Source organism: Rhamphochromis longiceps, linkage group LG22, assembly GCF_057381845.1.
Source record: "Rhamphochromis longiceps isolate RC_006_pf linkage group LG22, R_longiceps_female_GT1.1, whole genome shotgun sequence".
Taxonomy (NCBI): domain Eukaryota; kingdom Metazoa; phylum Chordata; class Actinopteri; order Cichliformes; family Cichlidae; genus Rhamphochromis; species Rhamphochromis longiceps.
This window is the reverse complement of record NC_140577.1, coordinates 5,845,097-5,872,659: the sequence shown is the minus strand read 5'-3', so window position 1 is coordinate 5,872,659 and position 27,563 is coordinate 5,845,097. Positions and strand designations below refer to the sequence as shown.

At 40.6% G+C, this 27,563-nt stretch overlaps 3 protein-coding genes across 6 annotated transcripts; 2 read left to right on the top strand and 1 right to left on the bottom strand.

Moving 5' to 3' along the window:
* Window positions 1-271: 271 nt before the first annotated feature.
* On the top strand, window positions 272-9,411 carry LOC146643236 (uncharacterized). 4 transcript variants are annotated; one of them, XM_085395544.1, is made up of 3 exons: window positions 1,954-2,066; window positions 4,819-4,933; window positions 7,306-9,411. In XM_085395544.1, the coding sequence occupies exons 2-3, from the start codon at window positions 4,822-4,824 to the stop codon at window positions 8,295-8,297; spliced, it is 1,104 nt and encodes a 367-aa protein (XP_085251670.1). In that variant the 5' UTR covers window positions 1,954-2,066; window positions 4,819-4,821; the 3' UTR covers window positions 8,298-9,411. The 4 variants fall into 4 exon arrangements, with proteins under 4 accessions (XP_085251671.1, XP_085251669.1, XP_085251670.1 ...); XM_085395546.1 differs by lacking the exon at window positions 1,954-2,066 and adding an exon at window positions 6,905-6,979 and having other exon boundaries at window positions 4,798-4,933; XM_085395545.1 differs by lacking the exon at window positions 4,819-4,933 and having other exon boundaries at window positions 272-2,066.
* A 1,392-nt stretch (window positions 9,412-10,803) lies between these two features.
* Window positions 10,804-27,258, bottom strand: daxx (death-domain associated protein). Its single transcript, XM_085395534.1, has 11 exons — window positions 26,938-27,258; window positions 22,264-22,522; window positions 20,681-21,130; window positions 20,261-20,392; window positions 20,006-20,122; window positions 18,326-18,557; window positions 17,945-18,114; window positions 14,872-15,013; window positions 13,788-14,322; window positions 12,780-12,906; window positions 10,804-11,788 (listed from the first exon to the last, which is right to left on the bottom strand). The coding sequence occupies exons 2-11, from the start codon at window positions 22,504-22,506 to the stop codon at window positions 11,729-11,731; spliced, it is 2,208 nt and encodes a 735-aa protein (XP_085251660.1). The 5' UTR covers window positions 22,507-22,522; window positions 26,938-27,258; the 3' UTR covers window positions 10,804-11,728.
* Window positions 22,894-25,811, top strand: LOC146643235 (E3 SUMO-protein ligase ZBED1-like). The gene is made up of 3 exons (XM_085396848.1): window positions 22,894-23,947; window positions 24,134-24,753; window positions 24,841-25,811. The coding sequence occupies exons 1-3, from the start codon at window positions 23,110-23,112 to the stop codon at window positions 25,234-25,236; spliced, it is 1,854 nt and encodes a 617-aa protein (XP_085252974.1). The 5' UTR covers window positions 22,894-23,109; the 3' UTR covers window positions 25,237-25,811.
* Window positions 27,259-27,563: the final 305 nt, after the last annotated feature.

Below are 27,563 nucleotides of genomic sequence, written 5' to 3'. Positions count from 1 at the left end.
TTTAAGGTGTCCTGTATATGTGATATCTTTTTTTCCCTATATGAAGTCATTCTTTTTTGAACAAAACTCAAAACAGAGCCAATTGATCTTTCAGTCATTTCTACACCCCCCCCCCCCTCCCCAAAAAAAAAGAAAAAAGAAAAAAAAATCCACATGCATACTACCCTTCAGGGCTAAGCCCCGGGTGTTTCAAATGTCTGGCTCCGCCTCTGCCTATAACTACTTCATCAACATCAATGTTTCTAACTTTGGCTTATTTTTATTTCAGGATCATTCGAAGAAAAACAGCCGGACACACCTGATTTCAATCTTAAGGTAATTATTTATTTATTTTTTACTACAAAATATTATAAATAACTCGTCATTTATGGGCGTTGGGTCAGGAACTGCAGTCAGACACCTGTCAGGTGGACTGATGATGACAGACTATCAGGAAGTCTTCTGATCCTGTTTTTAATAGACAATATTTTAAATTATTTAATCTCTTTCGATGTTTAATGAACCTGTTCTGACTCTTAGAATCTCTTTGAGTTTGGATTAACTGGTAGTGCTGCCACTTGGAGCTTTATTTTGAAAGGTCCTGCCTGTAGCATCTGTGTGATGATTCTCTCAGTTAGTGACAAATGTTTTGGCTCTGGGCCTTTCCAAACTGCACAGAGCTTACTTTTTTTGACTTGGTTAATTTGTTAAATATTTCCTCCTGGTGTTTTGAAGAGTGACACTGGGCATGTTTTTGCTTTGCTGTATTCACAAAATAAACTACAACTTTGTTCTAGACTTTCACAGGATGCTTTTGTAATGCTGCAGTCTCTCTCCCCTTACCCTCAGACATCTGGAACATCATCGACTGAGATCAGTGTTGTTTTGGTGCACAGGAAAGTTTTCCTCTTCTCTATCTTGTTGTGTTAAACCACTCAATCCTGCAGTCACGAGTAATGTTGCTTCTTCTTTAACTCACTTTATGTGGGTTAAATATTTTAAGAATAGTTGATTGATGTAGCACTTTGTAAACATTAACTAGATTTGATCAGAACCTGTAATTCCAGTTAAAAGCTCAGCAAATATAAATTAATCTTTCTTAATGATGAGCACATCACAATTTCACAACATCCCACATAATTTTTACTTTCTCATTGTGTCATTACCACAATGGCTCTGCTTTTATCAGTTTTTACACAGTGCCACGCATGTGGGGCTGTCAAGTGGTGTTATATTAACGATCCATTCAAAACAACTCTATTACCAGTTTGCATTGTGTGCAGGTCTGTGTAGTAGCAATGTGATTTTCTAGTATGTGTACTGAATAATGCTACTTTAAGGGCTGAATGAATTGGTGAGCTGCCTCTATGTGATGAAAACACTGAAATAATATTAATTAATAAATAATGTTTCGATGGTTTTCATCTTATCTGCTTTGTCACAGATGCTTTGTTCTTTAATTCCTTTAACGCCCGAGCCTTTGCCTCATGTTTGATAACTAAAGACTTCGCCCTAAAATGGGTGGATTAGATTGAAATCTCTGATTATTCACTCTGAATTATTCTTGGACACTAACAAACGCAAAAAAAGTTTCATTACATTTGCAAAAATCATATTATTTTTCACTTGAATTATGGTTTCTGTGTGTGGTAGAGTGGTGAAATGTGTGACTCTCTATCTCATTGTGTCAGAGGAACATTTAGGGACTCTAATTTACCTACCTGAGTGTCTAAACCAGGTAGTGGAGCACTGCAGTGTAATAGGACAGGACTGTAGATACTAGAGTGGAGCAAATATGACTTTTGCATTTAGGTAAAAGTAATTTACCTAAGGGATTGACTCCAAAATAAAAAAAATTATTTTGATGGAGCATATCGGAAGTAAATCTGTCTGCTTGTTATCATTTCATTTTGAAATGTTTCCCGGAAGTGGCAGCGCTTATTTTAGTGGACTTGATTATGCGCTCGGTTAGCAGATGGATCCAGAAAGTCCTCCAAAGTCCGGTTCTGTGGACAGAGCTGAGCTGGACCGACACTGTCATCCACCGGACGTTGACTTAAAGACGGAACTGGAGCCGAGAAACGAAGGTGAGTTTACTCCCCGTTACTGGAAACGGAGTCACTGATGCTGATAAGCTAACGCTAGCATCGCGCTAGGTCCTCTCTGATGGTATGTCACCTCCACTTAGCTCCTCCCACCAGCGCGCAGAGCAGGTGAGGAGACAGGAGAAAAGCTGATCGCCAAAAACAAAACCCTTGACTAAATACGACGAGGTTTTTTTTGTAAAAATAAATAAATAAATGATCAACATGCATTAAATTAAAAAATAAAAAAGAATACAAACGGCGACTCGGTTTTTGTAAAGATGTTTTTCTCAGAGGCCAAAGGTCATGCAAACAGCATCTAAACATGTAAACAAATAAAACATTAACAAGACCGTATGAAGCACCTGTAATCAAATAACTGAGTAATAACTAGGGCTGGGTATCGTCACTCATTTCTAGAATCGATTCGTTTCCGATTCACAAGGTCCAGAATCAGAATCAGAAAGGGGTTTATTGCCAAATGTTGAGCAGGTTTACAACATTAGGAAATTGCTGCGGTGCTTCAGTGCAAACATAGTGTCATAAATAGCACTTAAATAGACATGAAAAAATAAAAGTAGGAATAAGAATTAAAAGTGCTACGTAGAAAGATATGTGCATGAGATATACATGAGATATATACATGAGAATAAGAATAGAGTGCTACGTGGAAAGAATCGATCTGATCCACGATTCCGCGCTGTGTGTTTACGTCTTTGTGCAGAATCCGTGTTTCTGCTCTCATTTACTGTCTTAGCTGTTTGGTGGTTGTTGAAATTTTGTGAGGTTTCACGTGAGATTCTGGCATTTCGGGCAAAATAAATTTATATTAAAAAATCGATTCAGGATTTTAATGAATCGATTTCACGTTATCCAAGCCAGAATCAATTTTAATTGATAAATTGATTATAAAAACCCACCCCTAGTAATAAGCAGGTGAATCACTGAATCCGGACAACAGTTGCCAGTAGCAGCTAGTCCCTGTAGCTGAAGGTGAAGGGCGTGTACTCCTCAGTGTCCGCTCCTCTGGGGTCTCCTGGTGTAGATTCTTTTCTTCCATAAAATATTTCGTCACGCTCAAAGGTCCTGGTGGAGGCTTTTATTCATTTATTTTACTGAAAAAATGTAGTTTTTCACTGAGAAACCAGCACATTCTCTCTCCTTACTTGTTATTTATGGGCACTTGGGTCAGGAACTGCAGTCAGACACCTGTCAGGTGGACTGATGATGACAGACTATCAGGTTTTTTGATTCTTTATTTAATAGAAAATAATTTAAATTATTTAATCTCTTTCGATGTTTAATGAACCCGTTCTGACTCTTAGAATCTCTTTGAGTTTGGATTACCTGGTAGTGCTGCCACTTGGAGCTTTATTTTGAAAGGTCCTGCCTGTAGCATCTGTGTGATGATTCTCTCAGTTAGTGACAAATGTTTTGGCTCTGGGCCTTTCCAAACTGCAGAGCTTGCTTTTTTTGACTTGGTTAATTTGTTAAATATTTCCTCCTGGTGTTTTGAAGAGTGACACTGGGCATGTTTTTGCTTTGCTGTATTCACAAAATAAACTACAACTTTGTTCTAGACTTTCACAGGATGCTTTTGTAATGCTGCAGTCTCTCTCCCCTTACCCTCAGACATCTGGAACATCATCGACTGAGATCAGTGTTGTTTTGGTGCACAGGAAAGTTTTCCTCTTCTCTATCTTGTTGTGTTAAACCACTCAATCCTGCAGTCACGAGTATCGTTGCTTCTTCTTTAACTCACTTTATGTGGGTTAAATATTTTAAGAATAGTTGATTGATGTAGCACTTTGTAAACATTAACTAGATTTGATCAGAACCTGTAATTCCAGTTAAAAGCTCAGCAAATATAAATTAATCTTTCTTAATGATGAGCACATCACAATTTCACAACATCCCACATAATTTTTACTTTCTCATTGTGTCATTACCACAATGGCTCTGCTTTTATCAGTTTTTACACAGTGCCACGCATGTGGGGCTGTCAAGTGGTGTTATATTAACGATCCATTCAAAACAACTCTATTACCAGTTTGCATTGTGTGCAGGTCTGTGTAGTAGCAATGTGATTTTCTAGTATGTGTACTGAATAATGCTACTTTAAGGGCTGAATGAATTGGTGAGCTGCCTCTATGTGATGAAAACACTGAAATAATATTAATTAATAAATAATGTTTCGATGGTTTTCATCTTATCTGCTTTGTCACAGATGCTTTGTTCTTTAATTCCTTTAACGCCCGAGCCTTTGCCTCATGTTTGATAACTAAAGACTTCGCCCTAAAATGGGTGGATTAGATTGAAATCTCTGATTATTCACTCTGAATTATTCTTGGACACTAACAAACGCAAAAAAAGTTTCATTACATTTGCAAAAATCATATTATTTTTCACTTGAATTATGGTTTCTGTGTGTGGTAGAGTGGTGAAATGTGTGACTCTCTATCTCATTGTGTCAGAGGAACATTTAGGGACTCTAATTTACCTACCTGAGTGTCTAAACCAGGTAGTGGAGCACTGCAGTGTAATAGGACAGGACTGTAGATACTAGAGTGGAGCAAATATGACTTTTGCATTTAGGTAAAAGTAATTTACCTAAGGGATTGACTCCAAAATAAAAAAAATTATTTTGATGGAGCATATCGGAAGTAAATCTGTCTGCTTGTTATCATTTCATTTTGAAATGTTTCCCGGAAGTGGCAGCGCTTATTTTAGTGGACTTGATTATGCGCTCGGTTAGCAGATGGATCCAGAAAGTCCTCCAAAGTCCGGTTCTGTGGACAGAGCTGAGCTGGACCGACACTGTCAACCACCGGACGTTGACTTAAAGACGGAACTGGAGCCGAGAAACGAAGGTGAGTTTACTCCCCGTTACTGGAAACGGAGTCACTGATGCTGATAAGCTAACGCTAGCATCGCGCTAGGTCCTCTCTGATGGTATGTCACCTCCACTTAGCTCCTCCCACCAGCGCGCAGAGCAGGTGAGGAGACAGGAGAAAAGCTGATCGCCAAAAACCAAACCCTTGACTAAATACGACGAGGTTTTTTTGTAAAAATAAATAAATAAATAAATAAATGATCAACATGCATTAAATTAAAAAATAAAAAAGAATACAAACGGCTACTCGGTTTTTGTAAAGATGTTTTTCTCAGAGGCCAAAGGTCATGCAAACAGCTTCGTACACACATCTAAACATGTAAACAAATAAAACATTAACAAGACCGTATGAAGCACCTGTAATCAAATAACTGAGTAATAACTAGGGCTGGGTATCGTCACTCATTTCTAGAATCGATTCGTTTCCGATTCACAAGGTCCCGAATCGATTCGATCCACGATTCCGCGCTGTGTGTTTACATCTTTGTGCAGAATCCGTGTTTCTGCTCTCATTTACTGTCTTAGCTGTTTGGTGGTTGTTGAAATTTTGTGAGGTTTCACCTGAGATTCTGGCATTTCGGGCAAAATAAATTTATATTAAAAAATCGATTCAGGATTTTAATGAATCGATTTCACGTTATCCAAGCCAGAATCGATTTTAATTGATAAATTGATTATAAAAACCCACCCCTAGTAATAAGCAGGTGAATCACTGAATCTGGACAACAGTTGCCAGTAGCAGCTAGTCCCTGAAGGTGAAGGGCGTGTACTCCTCAGTGTCCGCTCCTCTGGGGTCTCCTGGTGTAGATTCTTTTCTTCCATAAAATATTTCGTCACGCTCAAAGGTCCTGGTGGAGGCTTTTATTCATTTATTTTACTGAAAAAATGTAGTTTGTCACTGAGAAACCAGCACATTCTCTCTCCTTACTTGTTATTTATGGGCGCTTGGGTCAGGAACTGCAGTCAGACACCTGTCAGGTGGACTGATGATGACAGACTATCAGGTTTTTTGATTCTTTATTTAATAGAAAATAATTAAAATTATTTAATCTCTTTCAATGTTTAATGAACCTGTTCTGACTCTTAGAATCTCTTTGAGTTTGGATTACCTGGTAGTGCTGCCACTTGGAGCTTTATTTTGAAAGGTCCTGCCTGTAGCATCTGTGTGATGATTCTCTCAGTTAGTGACAAATGTTTTGGCTCTGGGCCTTTCCAAACTGCACAGAGCTTACTTTTTTGACTTGGTTAATTTGTTAAATATTTCCTCCTGGTGTTTTGAAGAGTGACACTGAGCACATTTTTGCTTTGCTGTATTCACAAAATAAACTACAACTTTGTTCTAGAACCTGTAATTCCAGTTAATAGCTCAGAAAATATAAATTAATCTTTCCTAATGATGAGCAAAATATGTCCTTCAAAAGCTGGACAGGACATAACAAAAATGTACTTTATGACTAAACACTGCAGGGTGAACACCCTGCTATCCTGTTGTAAAAGACACAATGTGTAGGATTGGTTTTGATATTGAAAGATATGAAACCTAAAACATGTCTAAAGACACGGGGGAAGTCTTGAAACATCGGCTTTTTTAGAGACTCTTAAAGGACTGACAAACAACTGACAAAAATCCTTATAACTCAGAAACTATGCCTTGTCACATTTATCCTCTGACCTCAATTTTACATTTCACATCTGCCTTTCTTTTACGTTGACCCCAAAATGTCTTCAATCGTTAAAGAAAGTATTATCAAGACAAAGAGAACAGGCTGCCAAGTTAGAGACACACAGACAGTTAGATAGAACTAGCTAGGTTCCGCTAAATGTCTATTGCACAGTGATGAGTTCTTATTTAGTGTTTGGTTTGTGCAAACACTACAGCTTAGTTTATAAACACAGTAGTATTTATAAATCAATACCTACTCCTACTGTGTCGTTTTTTCCTTAAAAGTACACATATAGGTGGCCCGACACTGTGAACCACCGGAAATTGATTTAAAGATGGAACTGGAACCGAGAAAAGAAGGTGAGTTTTATTGCTGCTGCTGGAAACAGATTCGCTGCTGATGATAAGCTAACACTAGCATGACGCTAGCTTCTCTCTGATGGTATGTCACCTCCACTTAGCTCCTCCCACCAGCGCACAGAGCAGGTGAGGAGACAGGAGAAAAGCTGATCAACTGAAAACAAGTCCTGAATAAATACGAGCTATATATATATACCCCTAAAAGTCATATTAATTGTCATGGTCATGTAAAAATATGTTCATTATCCACAAAAAGTAACTGTCACTTTGTGAAAATTTTCTGGTTTCAGGACAAAATGAACTCAATATTAATGTTTGTGTTTCAGGTTTACCTCTGGGTGTCCAAAAAGTGGTCATTGGTGAAAAAGAGGAGCAGGAGTGGAGCTCCAGTGTGGACCGGGAGGACCCAGACATTAAAGACGAACAGGAGGAGGTTGTCATCGCCCAGCTCACTTCCAGCCCTGCCCCTGTGAAGAGTGAGGAGGGTGAAGAGAAACCTGAATCCTTACAGCTTTATCACAGACGGACTGAGGAGGTCAGTGACTCTGTGGGAGGACCAGAGCCTGATCCAGATCTACAGCCTGACGGGAAAACTTCAGGCTCTTCAGACACAGACGTCAGTGATTCTGATGAGTGTGAGCAGAGCCGTGAACCTGCAGCGCCTCGGGCATCAGGTGATGCTGATGAGAAACCATTCAGCTGCTCTGTCTGTGGGAGAAAATTTGGTCACAGCAGAAATCTGAGCAGACACCTGAGAACCCACACAGGAGAGAAACCTGTCAGCTGCTCTCAGTGTGGAAAAAGATTTGTGGACAGTGGAAACCTGCAGAGACACATGGGGATTCACACGGAAAAGAAACCGTTCAGCTGCTCTGAGTGTGGACGAAGCTTTAAAGACAAGACAACGCTAATAAACCACCGGAGGACTCACACGGGGGAGAAACCATTCAGCTGCAAGTTCTGCAGTAAAACGTTCACACACAGCGGGAATCTGAAACAACACCTGTGCATCCACACGGGAGAAAAACCCTACAGCTGCTCCAGGTGCAGCAAAGCATTCGGCCGCAACGCCGACCTCAATTCTCACATGTTCATCCACACGGGACAAAAAGCTTTTAGCTGCTCCAAGTGTGGGAGAAGATTTACTCACAGCCGGAGTCTCAAACAGCATCTGAAGAGTCACGCTGAAGAGAAAGCCTTCAGCTCCTCGCTGTGTGGGGAAAGATTTTATAACGTCACACATGTGAAAAAGCACATGACGACTCACGTGAGAAAGTCATTTATCACAGGAAAGAACATCAGCTGCTCCGCAGACTGATGAAGCTCCGAATCAACCAGGAGCTAAACGGGGTGTAGGTTTGGTCTCATTTTAACATAGACACAAAACCGTCCACCAGCTACACCACTACCTCGTATGACTGACTCGTTGCATCCATGTACCTGAGACACTTTATCTAGGGTCCGGCTCCCTCACTTTTCTCCTAAAGATGAAACTAAATTGTGTTATTTTTTCACATCCTGAGATATAATTTTTCCTCACAGTGATGGTGAGGACAAAACTCCATCTGAAACAGAAGTTCTCTGCGCACCACCAACATGTTCATGTTTTAAATCGATTTTCCCCACATGGTGAAAAACCAGCTGAGGAAAAACTTTATTATTGGCGTCTCTGTACAAGTGAAGCTCGAGACTCTAGTGATCATAGTTAGCAGAATGCTAAGCTATTAGCCACATACAGCAAAGATAAGTTTGTTGATAGGTGTTTTGGTCGCTGACCGGGGGTCTCCCCGTGTGAGAGAGCTCTTTCTCCTCCTCCTGTGTTCCAGGTCTGCCTCACAAGCTGCAGCTGAGATGCGGTGCAGCTCGTCAGCACTGCATCAAGACTGCCGCCTCAAAATGCCACGCCCCCTTTTCCTTTGCTTTTCTCTGGGATGTGCTACAGTGGTTCGGGCAAAAAAGGTGTGCCTTTACAGAGATAATTGTGAACCACAGTGGATTTTGGGCCTCATTGGGTCGTTTGGTTGTGAAATAGTTTTAACTGCCACGTTAACTTTGTGGCAGTTAATAGTTTTCTTTTCACTTTGTGTCACACCCCACCCCAGATACAACCTTGCTTTTAAGTAGGGTGTAACAATAGGCATCATGGGAAAAATGAAGCAGCTCACCTGTCCAGGAGAAGACGTTTGTCTCTCGATCTTTCTTTTCATGTTTTTTCTGCTGCTTTACGTTAATAATTTAATAATAATTTAATAATTTGTTTCTTACATTGAATATTACACCACTCCTCTGAAACATTATACAGAACAATTATTTGCACTGCTTTCATAATTAAGTGAAGCTGTTAAAGACTAAATGGAACATTCTGATTTTTGTAAATTATTCAAGGGGCAAACAACATGAAGCAACATCTGTGGGTTTGAGCTAACGCCATGACATAAACCAGCTGATAAAGTACCTGAAAGAAAGACATAAAAACCAATCTGCAGCTTTTGAAAAACTGACATTAAAATATTTTAATTCTACAAGTAAAAATCAGAAGCAGAGTCTTTTATGACAAAAGTATTTATTTTAATATCAAAAATGAAAAAAAAAATGAACAAATTCATAGTGAATGACGAAACATTCCTCTGCATAAATGAGGTCTAATAGATCGCAGCAAAGGTAACATTCCAGGCATTTTATTAACTCTGAAAAGAGCTTTTACCCCAAAATATCATCGTTTCACCTGTGAGGCGATCTGCTACTACAAAAAAAGAAAAAAAAAAAAACAAACAAAAAAAAACCAATTGAACTCCAAGCCTGCATAAAGCAAACAAAAAAACAAAAGTTTTTCTCAATGCCCAGTGCACCGACACGAGAACAAAAACACAAAACAAACCTTGAATAAAGTACAGAATGTATTTATAATTAAAGGTGTTCAGGATCTCTAAAAGGACCCAAACGCAGAGTCACCAGACCTGCAGTGATCTTTGTGTTCATGTTTAGTTTTGGCTGAGTTGAGCTTTGGCAGCAGGCAGAAAGAACGTGGTTATCCCGCAGAGGCGCTCAGACTGTTATTACTGTATAATAACAGTAAAGCCAGCGTGGAAGCACCATGTAATCTTTCTAACGGCCAGTAGGGAGCGATTACTTGCAAAGATGTCAGTCTATAGAAATCTGCATCGACCTATGAGCTGTTAAGACTTTACGGTTTATGGCCTCAGTCGCTGCTTTTGGGTTTTCTTGAATTTGACGTTTATTTAGTAAATTATGATCCTCGTTAGAAAAACGAGGACAAACAAATGCACCCGGTGAAAAACAGGCCTACTTCATGATTGACAGGTCACTACCTAAAGGGGGTTCAGCCTGACCTCGCCAAAACATTCAGCTTGACATATCAGGACTTAAGGAACAAATGGATGATGTCGACTACATCCATCTTTTACGCACACTTGTGGGCAGAGGTAGAGTTCGTCTGTCTTGGGATGAAATTTGACCACTTTAAAGATAAGACTGCTGTTATTTATATTTCAGTGTCAACAGACCCCTCGACAAGCGGTACGCGTCATAACTTCCTGCGCTTTACTGCTGGTTATGATTAGAGACGGCTGGAAATGAGGCTCATAAATATGCAGTTATTTCTTAAAACAGCTGGGCATGTAGTTTTCAGCATACGCTACTCCAAAAGGAGGAGCGGATTTGTTTAGAACTACTTTTCAGACGAGGATTAATACATTCTGTGAGTGTAGCATTATTTTAAAATCCTCAAAAGGTTGAAAATTGTGGCTCACTGGTGTGTTTTAGTTTTTAAATCAACAAAAGTCCCACAAATGACTCAAAAGTGATTTGGTTAGTTCAGATTAATGCTTTTGTCTCCTGTGAGTGATGCAGCACAACAACATGTTTAAGCAGGAAGACTTTGTTGCAGTTTTTTGGGGGGGTGGGGGATTGTTTTTTTGTGGGGTTTGCTAAGAGAACTTTCAGCGTTTCCGTTCCTGTAGCTGTTCCTGCAGCCTCACCAGCACCTGCCTCAGTAGGTAAATTACTTTATTTTAAACCTTTTAACCGAATTCATTTTGAATCGAAATTGTGAGAGGAAACATCTAAGCAGTGTAAATGTTTTCCTGTTGTCGTTGCTGCAACTGAAACCACGGCACAGCTCGCTCAGATCATAAATAGCAGCAAATAAAACAACATCAATAGAAGGACTTTAATAGAGAACATCACCTCACTGCCTGCTCTGTCAAGAAAACAGATTTGAAATATAAAAATGTAAACAAACTGGAAGTTTGCCAGAGCAGCCATGTCCAGTGAAATTCAACATCTGGGCCTCACGTCTGACTGCTCAGTTCAATTTTAATCAGGCACTGATCGTTACCTAAAAACACACCAACCACAAATCAGCGTTCAGGTCGAGTAAAAAGAATCCCAGTGAAGTATTTTCAGCTTCAGAGCAGTAAAAAAACAGAATGTATTTCACTATTTTTAGCGACACAATGAGTGGCGGTTAGTTTCTGTACCCAAAGTGCAAGAAGCAGCCGAGGTCAGCGTCAGCTCGAGTTTCCCTGCTCGGATCAAATGAAAACTTTATTCTGTAGTGCACAGCAGGGGCATCCCAGAACCTGCTGCCTCAGCTGGCGTTTATACACATTGAATCACAAACATTTCATTCCAGTTCTTTACAAAAACAGTTGTGTTGGCTTTTATTTGCTTCAAACCTCAGACTTCCTCTGCTGTAAATGACTCTAGTCAGAGTTCTGAGGTTAAAGGTTAATCTGAGTCTGACAGGACGATGATCTCATCTGGGTCACACTGTGTCGCCACGTTGACCTGCAATCACACAGACAGCAGCATAAAGTATTTACTCTTCTGGAGAAACACTCGGAGTATCAGCAGAATAAAAACATCTTTAAAAACATGTTGATGCTGTTGACAGACGTACCGGTGTGCCCACATCACATGACCAATTTAAGGTGACGTGGCAACAAGACGCACCCTCGCTGAGCCTCAGTTGTTAACTTGTGTTAAAAGTGAAGACTTCAACTACGTTCCAGTTTTTAGTGTTGAGAGGCCAAATAACACCAGAGTTATGATAATTCACGCCATGCTTTTCAACGCCCTTTACTATTCATGGAAAAATTCACCTTGTCAGCCTATAACAAAATTATATGGCAACACACCATTTGGTTGCTTAGTAACAGACGAAAGTTTTGAGAAAATGGCTGCGAGAACAGCAATTTTTGAGATTTGTGGCATTAAGCTCGTTTGGAGTGAAGTGGGGTTTTTTCTGTGTGTCTGTCAAAACAACGACGCAGCTACAGCTGGACAAAAAAAACACCAAAGGCAGCCTTCAATGTAAACACCGTCTCCAGGTGGACAACAGGAGGAGTGATACACATCCTGTTGTCAGGCCTGTGATGTGCCCCTCTGTCTTGTGGGCAACAGGAACTAGTTTTCAGAGTGGCACAAATAATTTGTGTGAACAGATACACACTTCTGAATGTAAGTAGTTGGATAAACCTGTTTACAAAATTTGTAAAAGAAATTTTTTTTTTTTTACATGTATGTATATTTAGACTTCAAGCTATAAAAATGATTTGTTAAACATTTAAATATATTTTGCAAAACCTATTTCACTTTTCACCACTTTGAGGTTTTATTTTTGTGTGTTATTTTAGGTCCATTGTGTTGATACAGTTTGTCAAAATGACAAAATAACTGTAAATTCAGACACGTGAGGTGTTTTATTCAAAGTGTCGTCCTCACTGCATCGTTTCTATCCTGAAACTCAGCTCCTCTGGTATGACTCTATTTGCCCCACCTTGTTTTTCTTCGGTGGCGGTGTCGACTGCGAGCTGCTGACCACTTCCTGCGTTGGCGTGTTTGCTCGAGTGGTCTCTGGAGAGTTGCAGGTCACAACGCCCATATCCAGAGGGATGTCCGCATCACTGAGGAGAATGAAAGAGCCAAGATCAACAAACATACAGAGAATAAATGAACCCAGAGAAATAAAACCATGAACTCAAGTTCAAAGAGCTGAAACTACAATTTAAATGAGAGCAGGATTTTCGATAACTGGACATTTTCAAAGAAGTCACACATTTCAATGCAGCCTCGTCTATTAGACACAGTCAGTGAGAGTCTCAGATTATGAAGTGATGAACACAACAGAAATGATGGTAACTCTTGATACAAGCAAGAGAAATGATTTTAGAGCTCGTCTTAGGATACCATTATTAATTTCCAGTTCAACTGTTACCTCACTGGTAATTAAACATGAGTGTTTGCACACTGCCACACTTATTCTGAGGTCAAATCACCACCAAGAAGTTTAATTAAGCCTGAATTTCTCATCCTGACACAAATTTGGTTATTTAATTAAAAACTAGTCAAACCTTTCACATTCTGTTTATTAAAACTATTTAAGTTCATTGTATTCAAAAGGTGAAAGGCCTCAGCGTCCCAGTAGACGCACTGATGGTTTCAAATTGAAAATGCTCCGTTGCGTCGATCTTGAACTATCGTGTTCACGCCGCCCGGCAGAGTGGAAACAAAGCCTCATCAGCTTTTCACGGTGGAGGCGTAAAACTGTTCCTCCTGAGAGCAGCAGGCCTCCATGCTGCTCTCCTACAGTTTTAAATATTACTATAAACACATTATAACACCTGCTTCTGCCTTCTGAACAGTTATAAAAGTTACAAAGCTAAAGAGCATCAAATACATTCACATTGACTTTGAGAAATAAGTCATTATTTGTTTGTTTGTATTATTAATTATCTCACAAACACATTTTCATCGTGGACTCCTGACCTCTCAGCGACAGCCTCACCTGTCGTGGATGATTAGGTTCTTTCTACTCTGCGAGTTCCTTTCCTCCCACTTCCTCTTCTGGCTCCTCGTGGTTCTGGGGCTGGGCGGTGGAGACGTGCCATTGCTTGTCTGCGTGCCGCACCTTTCCACGCCGTCTTCTGGCGATGACGGAGATGCTTTCCCATTGGCTGCTGCTGTGAGGCCCGTTTTGCCTTGGTTGTAGTTTGACAGGACGACTGACTCATGACTGGAAGAATCTGCAGGTTCCTGTAAGCTCTTGTGGTCACCATTCGATAACGGCCTCTGGTCATCAGTCTGCATGGGCTCTGATTGGCTGGGGCTTTCTGCGGGGGAGGGGATATCAGACAGCGGCGAGATCTGGGACTTTGTCTCATCAGAAGCAGGACTCGTAACCTGCTCGTCCTCATCTTTCAAGCTTCCTTCTTCGCCTGCAGAAACGTGTGCAATCTGATCATCGTTCTGATCCTCCTTGTTGGTGCCTTCGCTCGCTTGTTCCACCTCGTTAATGTCGTCTTCCTCGTTGTCTTCTTCATCTAAAGAAAGAAGCAAAAAAGGCACATAAATATTTTCTTCTCTTATCTCTGCCCCCTTCATCTGGTCACAGTTTTTGAAATCTGATAACACTTATTTGACTGTATGAATGTATTCGTTGTTTAAAAGGGAGGAAAAAAAACAGACTAAATAACAGCCTAAAGGGAAGAAAAACAGTCTTTAATTGAGCCCAATCTGACGGATGAGTTTAAACATTGTCTGTATGAATTCTCTGTGTGTTTATGAGTCACATTAAATTGTTAATCATTCTGTTCAATGATTAAATCATACGTTACACATTATCAGCACAGTGTGGCTAACCTTAGCAGCAGTCCTAGCGGTGACTTAAAATCTCAGAAACTCAGTTATGTTTTCATAAAATAAGAATATTTAGATCCTGGTACAGACCGCAGAGGGCAGTTACCTAGATGCAAACTCCTGTGTTCTATACATGCAGCTTTTGTGGTGAACAATGAAATTAGATTTATATCTAATTTGATGCTTGTCAGCCAATATGTTGCTTCAATATAACCACATTTATTTGGTCTAACCTGGTCCATCCTGCTGAGTGCTGGCCTGGATCTCTTCCTCTATGTCTGGATCTGAGGATTCATCATCTTCATCCTCTTCCTCCTCCTCCTCAGACACGCCATTCATCTCTTCAGTTTCCACTTTTTTTCCTGACGTGTGGCCCTGAAACGCAGCAAAGGAAATTAAACAAGATTCAGAACACAAACACATGGTAAAAGGCCTGAACTTGTATAGAGCTTTACTAGTCCCTAAGGACCCCAAATCACTTTACACTACATCCAGTCATCCACCCATTCACACACACATTCACACACTGGTGATAATAATAATAATAATAATAATAATAGATACTTTATTGATCCCCATGGGGAAATTACTTGTTTTTCTCTGCATTTGACCCATTCACTCAGTGAAGCAGTGGGCAGCCCACTAAGCAGGCGCCCGGGGAGCAGTGTGTAGGGACGGTACCTTGCTCAGGGGTACCTCAGGGTAGCCGTTAAGTGGATTCGAACCGCTGACCTTCCGATCATGGGGCGACCACTTTACCTACTGAGCTATCCCTGCCCTGATGGCAGCTACATTGTAGCCACAGCCACCCTGGGGCGCACTGACAGAGGCGAGGCTGCCGGACACTGGCGCCACCGGGCCCTCTGACCACCACCAGTAGGCAATGGGTGAAGTGTCTTGCCCAAGGACACAACGACAGAGTCGGGGCTCGAACCGGCAACCTTCCGATTACAAGACAAACTGCCAACTCTTGAGGCACGATCGCACAAACAAGCACAAAACTAAAATCTTTTATATTCTCATAATTTCAGATTAATATGAGACAAAACTTTTGGGATTAAGTGAAACAAATAAACACTCCAGTTTCTTTGTTTTCCCCCAAACACGACTCACAGGTTTATAAATGTTTTTCTTTGTCACATTACAATTTTTCCTCCCCACTATGTATTTTATATTTCTGAGCCAGCAAATTTTACTGACATTGACAATTTTTTTATTTATTAACTCCAACATACCTCATCAGAACATAAATAAATAGAAAAGGTAAAACCTGAGTTAAATTTTTACTTCTTTACTTTGGTACTTTTACAGTCCTGTGTGATTAAAATACTTTCTTCCTCTGCTTTATAAGATTAAACTGTAAAATATATTGCTATTCAATACACAAGATGTACCACAAATTTTGACCTTAATTCTTTTTAAGAAATAAAGCAGACTGATGTTCAATCAATCAATCAAAATTTATTTATATAGCACATTTTTAAGACCAAAGTACACCAAAGTGCTTTCCGGTAAAATCGCAGTACAAATAAAATCACAATAAAATATAAATTACAAATATATAAAATATAAGATAATTACATAATCTAAATACAGAGCCAGATGTAAATTACCCTAATTCGCCTTAAATGCCAGATCAAACAAATACGTTTTTAAACGTGATTTAAAAGACTGAATGGAATCTGACGCGCGAATATGAAGAGGGAGAGTATTCCATAGCCTGGGTGCAGCAACGGCAAAGGCACGGTCTCCTCTGGTCTTCAGCCGAGACCTAGGTTGCACCAAGAGCAGTTGGCCCGATGATCTTAGTGCTCTCTGAGGGCTGTACAGACAGAGGAGATCAGCTAAGTAGTCAGGTGCCATATTGTTTAAAATTTTATAAGTAAACAATAGAATTTTAAAATCAATTCGATATTTGATAGGAAGCCAGTGTAAATTTTTCAGAACAGGGGTGATAGAGTCAAACTTTCTAGTGCCGGTCAAGAGACGTGCTGCGGCATTCTGGACCAGCTGCAGACGCTGCAGAAGAGAAGATTGTAGACCCAAGTAGAGTGAGTTACAATAGTCCAGTCTTGACGTAATGAAAGCATGAATGAGTTTCTCCATATCTTTGTGTGGTATGTAGGGTTTAGCCTTAGAGATTAGGCGTAGTTGATGAAAGCTAGTTTTTACCACAGTAGAGACCTGTTTGTCAAGTTTGAAGGAACTATCCATGAAAACTCCAAGATTCCTGGCAGTATCAGTAAGGTAGTTAGCAACAGGCCCCAATGTGCCAGTCAATTGTCCCAGAGGCATATTTCGGTCAAAAACAATAATTTCTGTCTTCTTTCCATTTAAAGTAAGAAAGTTACGTGATAACCAGTCCTTGACATCACTCAGACAGTCAAACAGAGGATGTGGTGAGGATAAAGCATCCCCAGTCAGGTGAAGGTAGATTTGAATATCATCAGCGTAACAGTGAAAAGAGACATTGTGTTTTTCAAAAATGGAGCTCAAGGGCAACATATACAGAGAAAACAACACAGGACCCAGTACCGAGCCCTGGGGCACACCACAGCGGAGACGGGCAGAAGAAGAGGAATATTTTCCCATCGTGACGGAGAACGACCTCTCAGAAAAACAGAAAGACATAAAATCTAATGTTTTCACACATAAAAATAAAACCAAACAGCTGTGTGTCAGGTTTATATTGTTGATTGTCATTTATGCTTAGAAATATCTACTCATATATGCTTAGAGTTTTATAATCAATGTCATAGTTAATAGTGTTAATAGCTAATAGTCTGCAAAGACTTGTGTGCATTCCAGAGTGCTCTGGCATTCACACCCACATCCTGGGAGCATGGGGGAGGTTGTACCTTCTTTTATTGTTTTGTGGTAGGATAAACGTAGCTATGTCTGTTTTAGTCTAAGTGCCTTTTGTTTAGATGAACTGCTGGACTTCCAGACCAGCAGGTTTAGGGAAGTCGCTTATCGGGTCACACTCTGACCCCACACACACACACACACACACACTTACACAACGCACAGGCAAGGTACTCTTTGTGTGTAGGTAGACGTCATATGTTAATGAACCTATGTATATTCATGTAACCTCAATAAAAGAGCAGTGTTACGGGGGAGCGGACGAGAGCAACTGGGGTCAAGCGAAGGAACGGCGTTTGTCCAGTTCTCTCCCGTGCACGAGGAACATAAAGAACTTTGCCTACTCGTGTCTTACTTTGCTGTGTAATTAAATTGTCTTCAACGTTCCAGCGAATAGGTTTAAGCTACAAACCTATCACTGTGATGATGTTCCTCTGTTACCTCTTTGTCCTTCCTGTCTTTTTGCAGTCGTTTGCTCCTCTCCTTCTCCTCCGTGTCGTCCTGTTTCACAGCGTACTTCTTGATGACCTCCTCCAGGCTAGTTAGAGCAACTTCTCGGTTCGACCGCAGTTTCTTCAGTAGTGATGGGTCCTTCAGAGCCGGGTCTGTGGCTAAAGAGGGAGGCGGAGAGACAAGAGGATGAGAGCAAAAATGTCAGCAGTGAGGAAATGAAAGTGTGGAGCAAACGTTAAAGTAAATTAATGAACAAATATTCATATTTTAATTCAAATCGACGATCAGATTTGTGAGTAGAAACACTTCAGTGTGCAGTCAGACAGTGAAGCCCCGCACGAGCAGCAGCATTTCTCTTTATTATCTTACCAGGCTTATAGGTGTCGGTGAGGCTAGAGCCAAAGTTGTAGACGAGGTCCAGGTGACGGCGGTCCTGTATGCGGCTCCCGGTCTCTCTGAACGCCTCCTGGGCGATCTGGTTTATATGCTTCCTGGTCAAGCAGAGGTTGTGGCGATCGTTGGCATGCAACACCTGCTGGAGGATGTCCTGGTAATCAGGAGGGTTTTGTCGTACCTCGGGACTGTTGATGAAACGCTCGATCTGACAAAGGGAGGAACACAGAGGACAAAACTCGAATGAAAATATAGCTCCATGAAATTAAATAACCACAGATACAAATCTCTTCTGTGTGATCGCTGTGTGTTTCTGCCAGTTTGTGTTTTATAAAGAACTTCAAATAGTTCAGAAACCTCAGACAGAAACCATTAATAGCAGCAAGAAACCAATAATGTTTTTATGCTTGGTCCTGATCTGTGGCCTAATATCTTTTACACTGATGCTCACAGTTAATGTTAAATTAGAAACCTTATCAGTTTAACCAAGAATATTTTAGCAGTAAATCTGAATTAGTCACGAACTAAAATGTAACCCAAATGTTTCATTAGATTATACGACAGCATCAGACCTGAATTAGAATCAAGTTTAAATGCTACAGAGTTCAGAAGAGCTCAAAATAAACAGCAGTCCTGAGAGCACACAGAGCAGAACAACAAATGTTCAAAGAATGAAGGGAACACTGAATCACTGCAATGTAAGATCAAGTCATTTAAATTAAGGAATATCAATCAGTCCAGATGTGAATCCATTTCAACTGCTTTATTTCAAATGAAAGTGTCAACCGGAGGACTGGAGAGGCATCTTTTCAGGCAATCGGAAAAATACTAACGGCCATCAGAGCTCCCACTCAGCCTCCTATTAACTTCACCTATTATAAAAATGTTAAAATCCTACGTCACTGCATTCTTAAGTTATAGCATTCATCCCACTGTCTCCAAAGCACTTGCTCAGTGGGTCACATGATTGTTAGGGTTGTCTGTTGTCTTTGTGATTTGGCGCTGTATAAATAAATCTGCTGAACATGCTGACTGAGATGTGAGGGTTTAGGACGTGGTGCCACAGACCGTCTCCTCATCCCTAATGACTTTTCTCTAGTTTTGCTTTTTGTCACTGGTGGCAGCTTGAAGCAGCACCTTCAGGCTGCACAGGCAGTCCAGCTTCTCCATGATGTCACATCCACACATGCAGTCATAAGGAGGTTTGCTTCATCTCCCAGCATAGTTTCAAGTATGGAGGAGATCATGGGAGACGAGCTGTTACATGAGGAGGCCTTAGTGACTTTGTGTTATACCGGGACTATTGGACATCCCCTTGCTTTTTTACTGTCATGTTTTTTCAACAGTGTATAAACACGGCATTGCCTTTGCTGTTTAATGTTTTTTGTTTGATTTTAACATTTCTTTACAGCCCTTTAATCTTCTGCTGATAATGTCTGCCTGGAATTTTCTACGAGTAAAGCAGCACATAAACGTGAGCATGCGCAGAGACTGAAGTGTAAAACCAGAGTTAACAGGCAAAGTTTAGAACCACAGTCATCATAACTGTATTTGGTTTCAATGAGGCAGTTAATGCAAAAAAAGCCTGGCTCTGTTGCAGATGCGTCTTAATCCACCCCTCGGGTTAGAAAGTAGCCCCAACAACGTGCAGCTCACCCTCCTGTTGATCTCAGGGTAACGAGTGCTTTTGTAGCTGATTCTCTGTTCAATGGCTCGGCCTGTTAGTGTGCTGCAGCCCTTTAGTTCACACAGTTTTTCATAAATCTTCATCATCTGGAAAAAAAGGAGGAGGACACGTGAGGGAGGTGTGAGCAGCTGCCACTCAGGCTGTCGTAAACATTTACATTTTACAGCTTTAATGTCTGTATTAGAGAGTGGAAGCCACCGAGCTGCACCACACTGGAGGCTGACCTTGCGTTTGAGTTTGTGCTCCTGGATGTATAACGAGTCCTCCGCTTCCATGTCAGTGAGACTCAGCTCAGCCTGCTGCAGGCGGCAGATCTCCTCGTTGTACACCTTCAGCAGGTTCTCCAGGTACGCTATCTGAGAGGAACACACAGGACAGACATGAATGATAATTTCCTACAAAAGTGTTAAACCCTTACTGTTGCTGAAAAATAAAAGGAGGGATATTTTATATTTTTAATAGTTTATATTTAATGGCTGCCTTAACCAGTGTGCTTTGATCTGCTTTACTCTTTTTCCCTTTTAAAATGACTGTATTGAAGTCATTTTAAAAACACTGAGACAAATTGTGCTGTGCAAATAAAACTGTATATATAATATACAGTATACAAATAAAACTTTCCAACTTTCCTAATCCACACTAACCTGCTTCCTGGAGGCTCTTTTAGCTTTTCTCTCCTCTTCTCGGTCTGCCTCTCTGTTCTCTTGCTGTCCTGAGGTGGAAGGCTGCTCTTCATCTGCTGCCGGCTGCACACCTTCTTCCTCCTCGTCCAGGTTACCTTTACTCTTGCTTGTACTTTTGAGCGTGACGGAGGTAGACTGAAGATCACTCGACGTTGAGGTAGAAGGCCCATGGTCAACCTTGAAGAGGGTTTGCCTCTTCTTGATGGCATGCTGCTTGAGCACAGTACACAGTTCACTGATGTAGACAAATGTTTTAGAGCGGTTGGCCTGAGCGCGAGTCAAACATCGTCCCAAAGTGTTCCTCAACTCCACTGATGACAGGAAGTCCGGGCAGGCCTTGGAGTGCTTTGTCTGGAGGAAGGTCAAGACCTCCGGGCAGTCCTCTGTGAGGGGCCTGCAGTGCTCCACAAACTGGAGGGAAGAAAACAGAAAAAAAGGATGAGATAAAGTAGAAAGTATGACGGATAAGGAACCAAAGAGAAAAACAAGGGAGTGAAAAAGACAGATGTTGCAAGACTGGTTTCAGTGCTTTTTTAACACAAACACACATCTGCAGTATAAAGTGGCCCAGGATTGACTTTATAGGGTGTATCTGTATATTTTCAAATAAGTAGGTAATTTAAATGAGGAAGTTTAGATCTAAAGTTTAATATTACATACATATTTAATGCCAGTGTTTATATCCTCTCACAGTACACACTCCAACTAAATCAACCTCACCCACCCATCAGTTCATTTCTTAAACAAACACAAAAAACCGTCACTATTAATGAGACTGTCATACAAGCCAAATTAAAAATAATAATAATAATTGAATGTTATTTTTATTATAGTTTTTTCTTCTACATTATTTTATTGTTATTTTATTATAGTTGTTGTTTTTTATATATCAAAATGAAATATACAAAAATGGTCTTACCAACTTTCAAATACTAAACGTGTTTTTTTTTAATGACTGTTTTAATAAAATTGTTTTGCACCCAGTGGAGGAGAGCTGTAGGATGTACTTCGCCTCATGCTGGGATAAACTCCATGGAACAAGGTTCTGCAAAACTAGACTGTACTCAGGAATTTGCATTTACTGAATCACTATGAGACAACATATAACAGGTTAACCACCATACAATCCTCTCTTATTCTGAAAGCTGAGTCACTGCTGACCAGCGAACTGTGGACCTTCCTGTGTTTCCCCTGCAGGCTGGTCAGGCCCCCAGTGTGGTAAAGACCACCAGCTGCAGTCTAGAAGAGTGGAGTTGATCTGTTCAATGAGGAACTAACTGATGACACCACTGAGTTTCCCACAGTATTATTTGGGAAACATGGATCATCTCACTTGTTAATTTGATTTAAAAGTCAACATTTAAATATATCATGTTTCAACAATTAGCCTAAAAACACACAGATAAGATTTTAAGTCAATGTCACCCAGACAGAAAAACTGAGCACTTAGAGCAATCTGAAGTCTGATACACATGAAATACTTCTGCATAAATGTCATTATTTTAAGTTCTGGTCATGAACTTTGGAACATCATATAAACTCACCTCAGTGAACAACTTCTGATTCTCTGCCTGCAGACACTGCGTGGTCTTCTTCGCTGTAGCGAAGGGTGACTGGGTAATGTGTGTGGGCACTGGCAGCTGAGCTTTGAGCGGCGAGACATTTTTGGCTTGAAGGTCAGGGCTTGATTTGGAGGCAGAGGAGGAGGGCTGAGGACTCTCTTCTTCTTCGCCTTCCTCATCAAGCACAATGATTTTATCTGCCATCGAGGCAGGAGCCACCGCCATTCAAAACGCCGGCTTTCTAAAATACAAACAGGCAGAATGAGACCAGAACAGGATGACACACAAGCATCAGAACTTCAGTGTTTTCATGATCTGTACAATATTTACATTGGCACAAAAAAAGGTGACAAATTCTGGCCATGTGGGCACTTCTGATTATTTAAATACCAAAGCAGGGACCTGCTCTGTGAACAGAGTTCAACAAGCCCAGGATATTTTTATCTGGTTTCAAAGAGAACCAGTTTCAGGTCATATTCACATGAAAGATCTGAAACATAGACAAGTCTAATGACTGCAGAGTGGCTACTAGGGCTGCACGATAAATCGAAAATTTATTGTCATCGCGATATCAGCCTGCGCGATGGGCCCATCGCAAAAGACGGAGTAAACTGCGATAATTGGGTACCTTAAAATGTTTACACACGTGCTGTAAAGAATTTACCAATCAAAGAAATCCATTTACACATTTGACCAGTCGAATAGAGCCCTTCACGGCATTAACCAATCAAATGGATTAGAGGCCCGCCTCCTACGCAGGTCGGGCGCGAACAACGCTGCAGCAACGAGTCAGAGTTGTAATGGCTGAGAGCGAGACGCGTGACGAGAATGCTACTGAACTCGTGGCTAAAAAAAAAAAATAGTACCTCACTTATTTGGAGGTACTTTGGATTTGATAAAGACGACGTTCTCCAAACACAGGTACTCTGCAAAACTTGCCGAACACTCGTGGCAACCACCAGAGGAAACACGACTAATCTCCACCATCATCTTCAATACAACCACAGAGAACTGTTTGAAGAGTTCCAGAAAGATAGGGCTAGCCAAACAAAGGTTGCTAATGTTAAGACAAAGAGCGCAGCAGTCCAACAGCCGTCTCTGTATCAGAGTTTTTCAAGTGGAATTCCTTATGAGAAAACGTCGAAGCGGTACAAAGAAATAACAGAGGCCATTACACATTTTTTGGCTAAAGACATGATGCCTATAAATACAGTTAGCAGAGAGGGCTTCACCAGTCTGATACATAAAGTGGACCAGAGATACCGCATCCCCTCACGAAACTACTTTTCACATGTCGCCATTCCACAAATGTATGAAACATGCCGCAAGACCGTCATGTTTGAACTGAGCCAAGCTGAAAACTACGCAAGCACTACAGACCTATGGTCAAGTCGTACAACGGAACCATATATGAGTTTCACAGTGCACTTCCTCACCGAAGACTTTGAACTGAAAACACGGTGTCTAGAGACTGTGTATTTTCCAGACTCCCACACTAGTGAAAATATAGCCCATGTATTACGTGAGGTGTTAGCCAGCTGGGATCTTAAAGAAGATCGACAAGTGTGCATCACCACAGACAACGGTGCCAATGTTGTGAGAGCCACGGAGCTAAACAACTGGGTCAGACTTCAGTGTTTTGGACACAGGCTGCACCTTGCAATCGGTAAGTTTTATTCAAGGCAGATCTTTTTAGCAATGAAAATGTGCTATACATTATTATCAAATTGATATTGATAAGGATAATGTTACCTTTTTAGACAACTTTAGTTATAAATTTCAATTAGTTTTTTTTTTTTTAAAAAAAAGGTTTTAAACATGACAGTTTTTTTGTTTCCTCTTATTTCTCCAGAAAATTCTATCAAAGATGATGCCCGCATTGCCCGAGCCATTGGACTTTGCAAAAAGTTAGTTGGACATTTTTGCCACAGCTGGAAAGCAAAGATGGCTCTGAAAAAAGCACAGCAGAAGCTCAACCTCCCAGAGCACACACTGATCACAGAATGCCCAACCAGGTGGGGTTCCAGGCAGAAGATGATTGAGAGAGTCCTGGAGCAGCAGCGGGCCATTTCTGATGTCATCTCAGCAGACAAGAAATCAAGACACTTGATTCCTACTTGGCAGGATCTTGAGGTACTGGAGTCTGTCAACCAGGCATTACACCCCCTGCAAGACTTTACAGATGCCCTGTCTGGTGAGAGCTACGTTAGTGTTTCATATGTAAAACCAGTCCTTCATCTGATGAAGACGTCGGTGCTTGCAGAGAAGGAAGAAGACAGTGATTTGACAAAATCAATTAAGAAGAAAATCCTCGAGTACCTGATTACTAAATATGAAAATCCAGCTACCCAGGAACTTATGGACATGGCGTGCTTCATGGATCCCAGATTTAAAGTCAGCTACACCAGCACTGATCGAGTCTCAGACATCAAGACCAGAGTGATGTCAGAAATGGAAGCAGTGGCACAGAAGGTATTCATGCATGCTTATATATAAAACCTTTCAATTCATATTTAGTCCAAAATGTTTACTTTTCTTATAATCTGCTTTCTGTTCCAGGAGAGAAGCTCCGCTGAACCAGAGGCCCAGACAGATGATCCACCCAGTCGTCCCCTGAAGAAGGCAAAAAAGTCCCTGGGCAGTTTCTTCAAGGCAGCTCCAATCCCTACCTCCTCTTTTATGCATCTCTCACAAGCTGTTGAAGCTGAGCTTAACAGCTACTTGCTATCCACGGCCATAGACAGTGAGGAAGACCCCTTGGCATGGTGGAAACTCCACAAAATGACATTCCCACAGCTAAGCAAGCTTGCAAGGAAGTATCTCTGCATACCTGCAAGTAGCTCACCTTCAGAGAGACTTTTTAGTACATCAGGAAACATAGTAACATGTCAGCGCACATGTTTAAAACCTTGGAGAGTAAACATGTTGGTTTTCCTTAACAAGAACTTGCCATAAAAAACATTCACTCAGGAAGGATGAATGCAAGATAGAGAAACCTTTTTTTTTTTTTCAAAAAATTACAAAAACACACTACCTACATTGTTCTTAATTGTTGATAATATTAGTCTTGGCCAGTACGACCACAAAGGTAGACAATTGTTCTTTGGTGTGTTCCCACAGCAGACAAGTTCTTACCTATAGTTTAATCTAGTAAAGTTTCCACTCCAGTTTTGACTTGCATCATAACTACTTGGTGAGTGGTAAAATGATGAACAACTGCATAGAGATAATTTGCAGTATAATTTAAGTTATGTTTATTTAAAACTAATTATAGAGACCGGGAAGGATGTCTTTCAGAATTCAAGCCTCAGAAATTTTTTTATGGGGGCAATGTTTCAATGTTTGACTGCACTTTGTTGTTACACTGCTAATACAGCAGCTTTCATTAAATAAAACTGTGCAGTAAAACGGAAATTATGTATTTGTTTTTTGTTTTTTTTTTTGCTATTTATTTTATCGCAAGTCATATCGTTATCGCAGTATTGATCACAGTTATCGCACATCGCAGGTTTTCCTAATATCGTGCAGCCCTAGTGGCTACCTTTACAAACTATGATGTCAGAACACAAAATGAAGAGTAACACACAGTAAGGCTGAAAGCACCACAGCTGCCAGATGAAATTACTGTGTGTCTGTACGAGGAAATGTTTCAAAAGTGCTACATTAATGTGTGGAAAAGTCCTCCAATGTCAAAAAAGTCAATTTAAAGTCAGGAATGAAAGCTGAACACATGCATTTGTGCGCATTAACAAAGCTGTCACTTTCACAGCTCCACCATAAAGACACAGGAGGATCTGAAGTAGAATTACAATTTTTTAGTTTGTAAAATAAACACTATAGTGTGCAGATGTGTGTGAGACAGTTTCAGCTGCACCCACATATAAAGGAATGAAATAATTTAAACATTGCTTGCAGTGAAAAGGGAAAAAGCAGGAATAAAGGTGAGTATAAAAATCCATATTTTTTACTGATGCTCACCAGGGCATCAGCATGATGGTCGGTTTGATTGGTCAGTAGGTAATGGCTTTATACATGTATGCTACTCTTCTTTAACACAACCTACTGTGGATCAGCATAGTTACCTGATAATAGATGAAGCACCTCTGGATTAAAAAAACAGTTTAATCTGAGCAAATAGCTTCCTAAAACAGGGGCATGATCACTCAAATTCCCAAGCTGGGTAATGGATTTCTGGAATAACTGCTAAAATACATTCTGTGGCCCTCAGAAGTCTTAGAAGTCTCCAAAGTCATGTCAGTTGACTGCTTTCAACAATGTCCCGTTGCCTAGACAATTCACCTGAGGATGTGTGAACCTGTGATTTGCATGCCACCATTTTCTATCATCAGTTAAACTTCAATAACTGGAAGGCAGGCTCCTGCGTCCATATTACAGCATTAACACAGAAGCATCGACAGTTTGTGAATTTGATGCTTCATTTAGGGCTACAGAAGCCGGCTGATCAGTGTTATCGTTCCGCTGTGTTTACTCGGAAAATAGGAAAACAAACAGGGGATAGCAGTTTCCAAACACATGAAAGTGAAACTAATCACGATGACACAGACAGCACATTACAGGTGGAAAACTTAAGACAAAAGGTTAAATAAAGCACGCCCACGCACACCGTAATAATGCGACAGTAGGATACACACCGACCTGTTCTTTACGAGCCGCTGGAGTTGACAACGAAACAAGAAAACGTTGCACCGCCGCAGGACATCACAACACTCCAGTTACTTAGCTGACGTTAGCTCTGGAGGCTAGTTAGCATTCGGACTTTTCTAAGTAAAAAAATAACCTGCCAGAAAAAAAGTCGAGTTACGCTCTCATCGCCTCGTGAACCGGGTAAACAAACCCGAGATAACCTCTAATCTCGTTCGTTTTTATCAGACTGGATCTTCTTCATCAAAACAATGCCCCTTCACTTAGCTGTGCTATCGAATCGAGATCGAAAATGTACCCGCTAAACTCCGCTCAACATCAACGCCTCTGATTGGACGACAGATTCGTGACGATGAGTAATGCCATTTCCCATTGGACAGCTGCTGACGTGTACCGTTGATGTCAATTTTTATTACTATTATTATTATTTCTTTGAATGTACCTAATTGACTTTATAAAGCTTCTTTAATTGTTTTACATTTAGTACTTTTATATTTTGAACTTTTATCAGATTTACCGTTATTTTGTGTTTAAGTTCAATGTGACATTCAGAATGGTGAAGAAAGATGGTTTAAGCTACTTTCGACGTCGTAGGGGGTTATAGCCAGTCTGACTCCGAA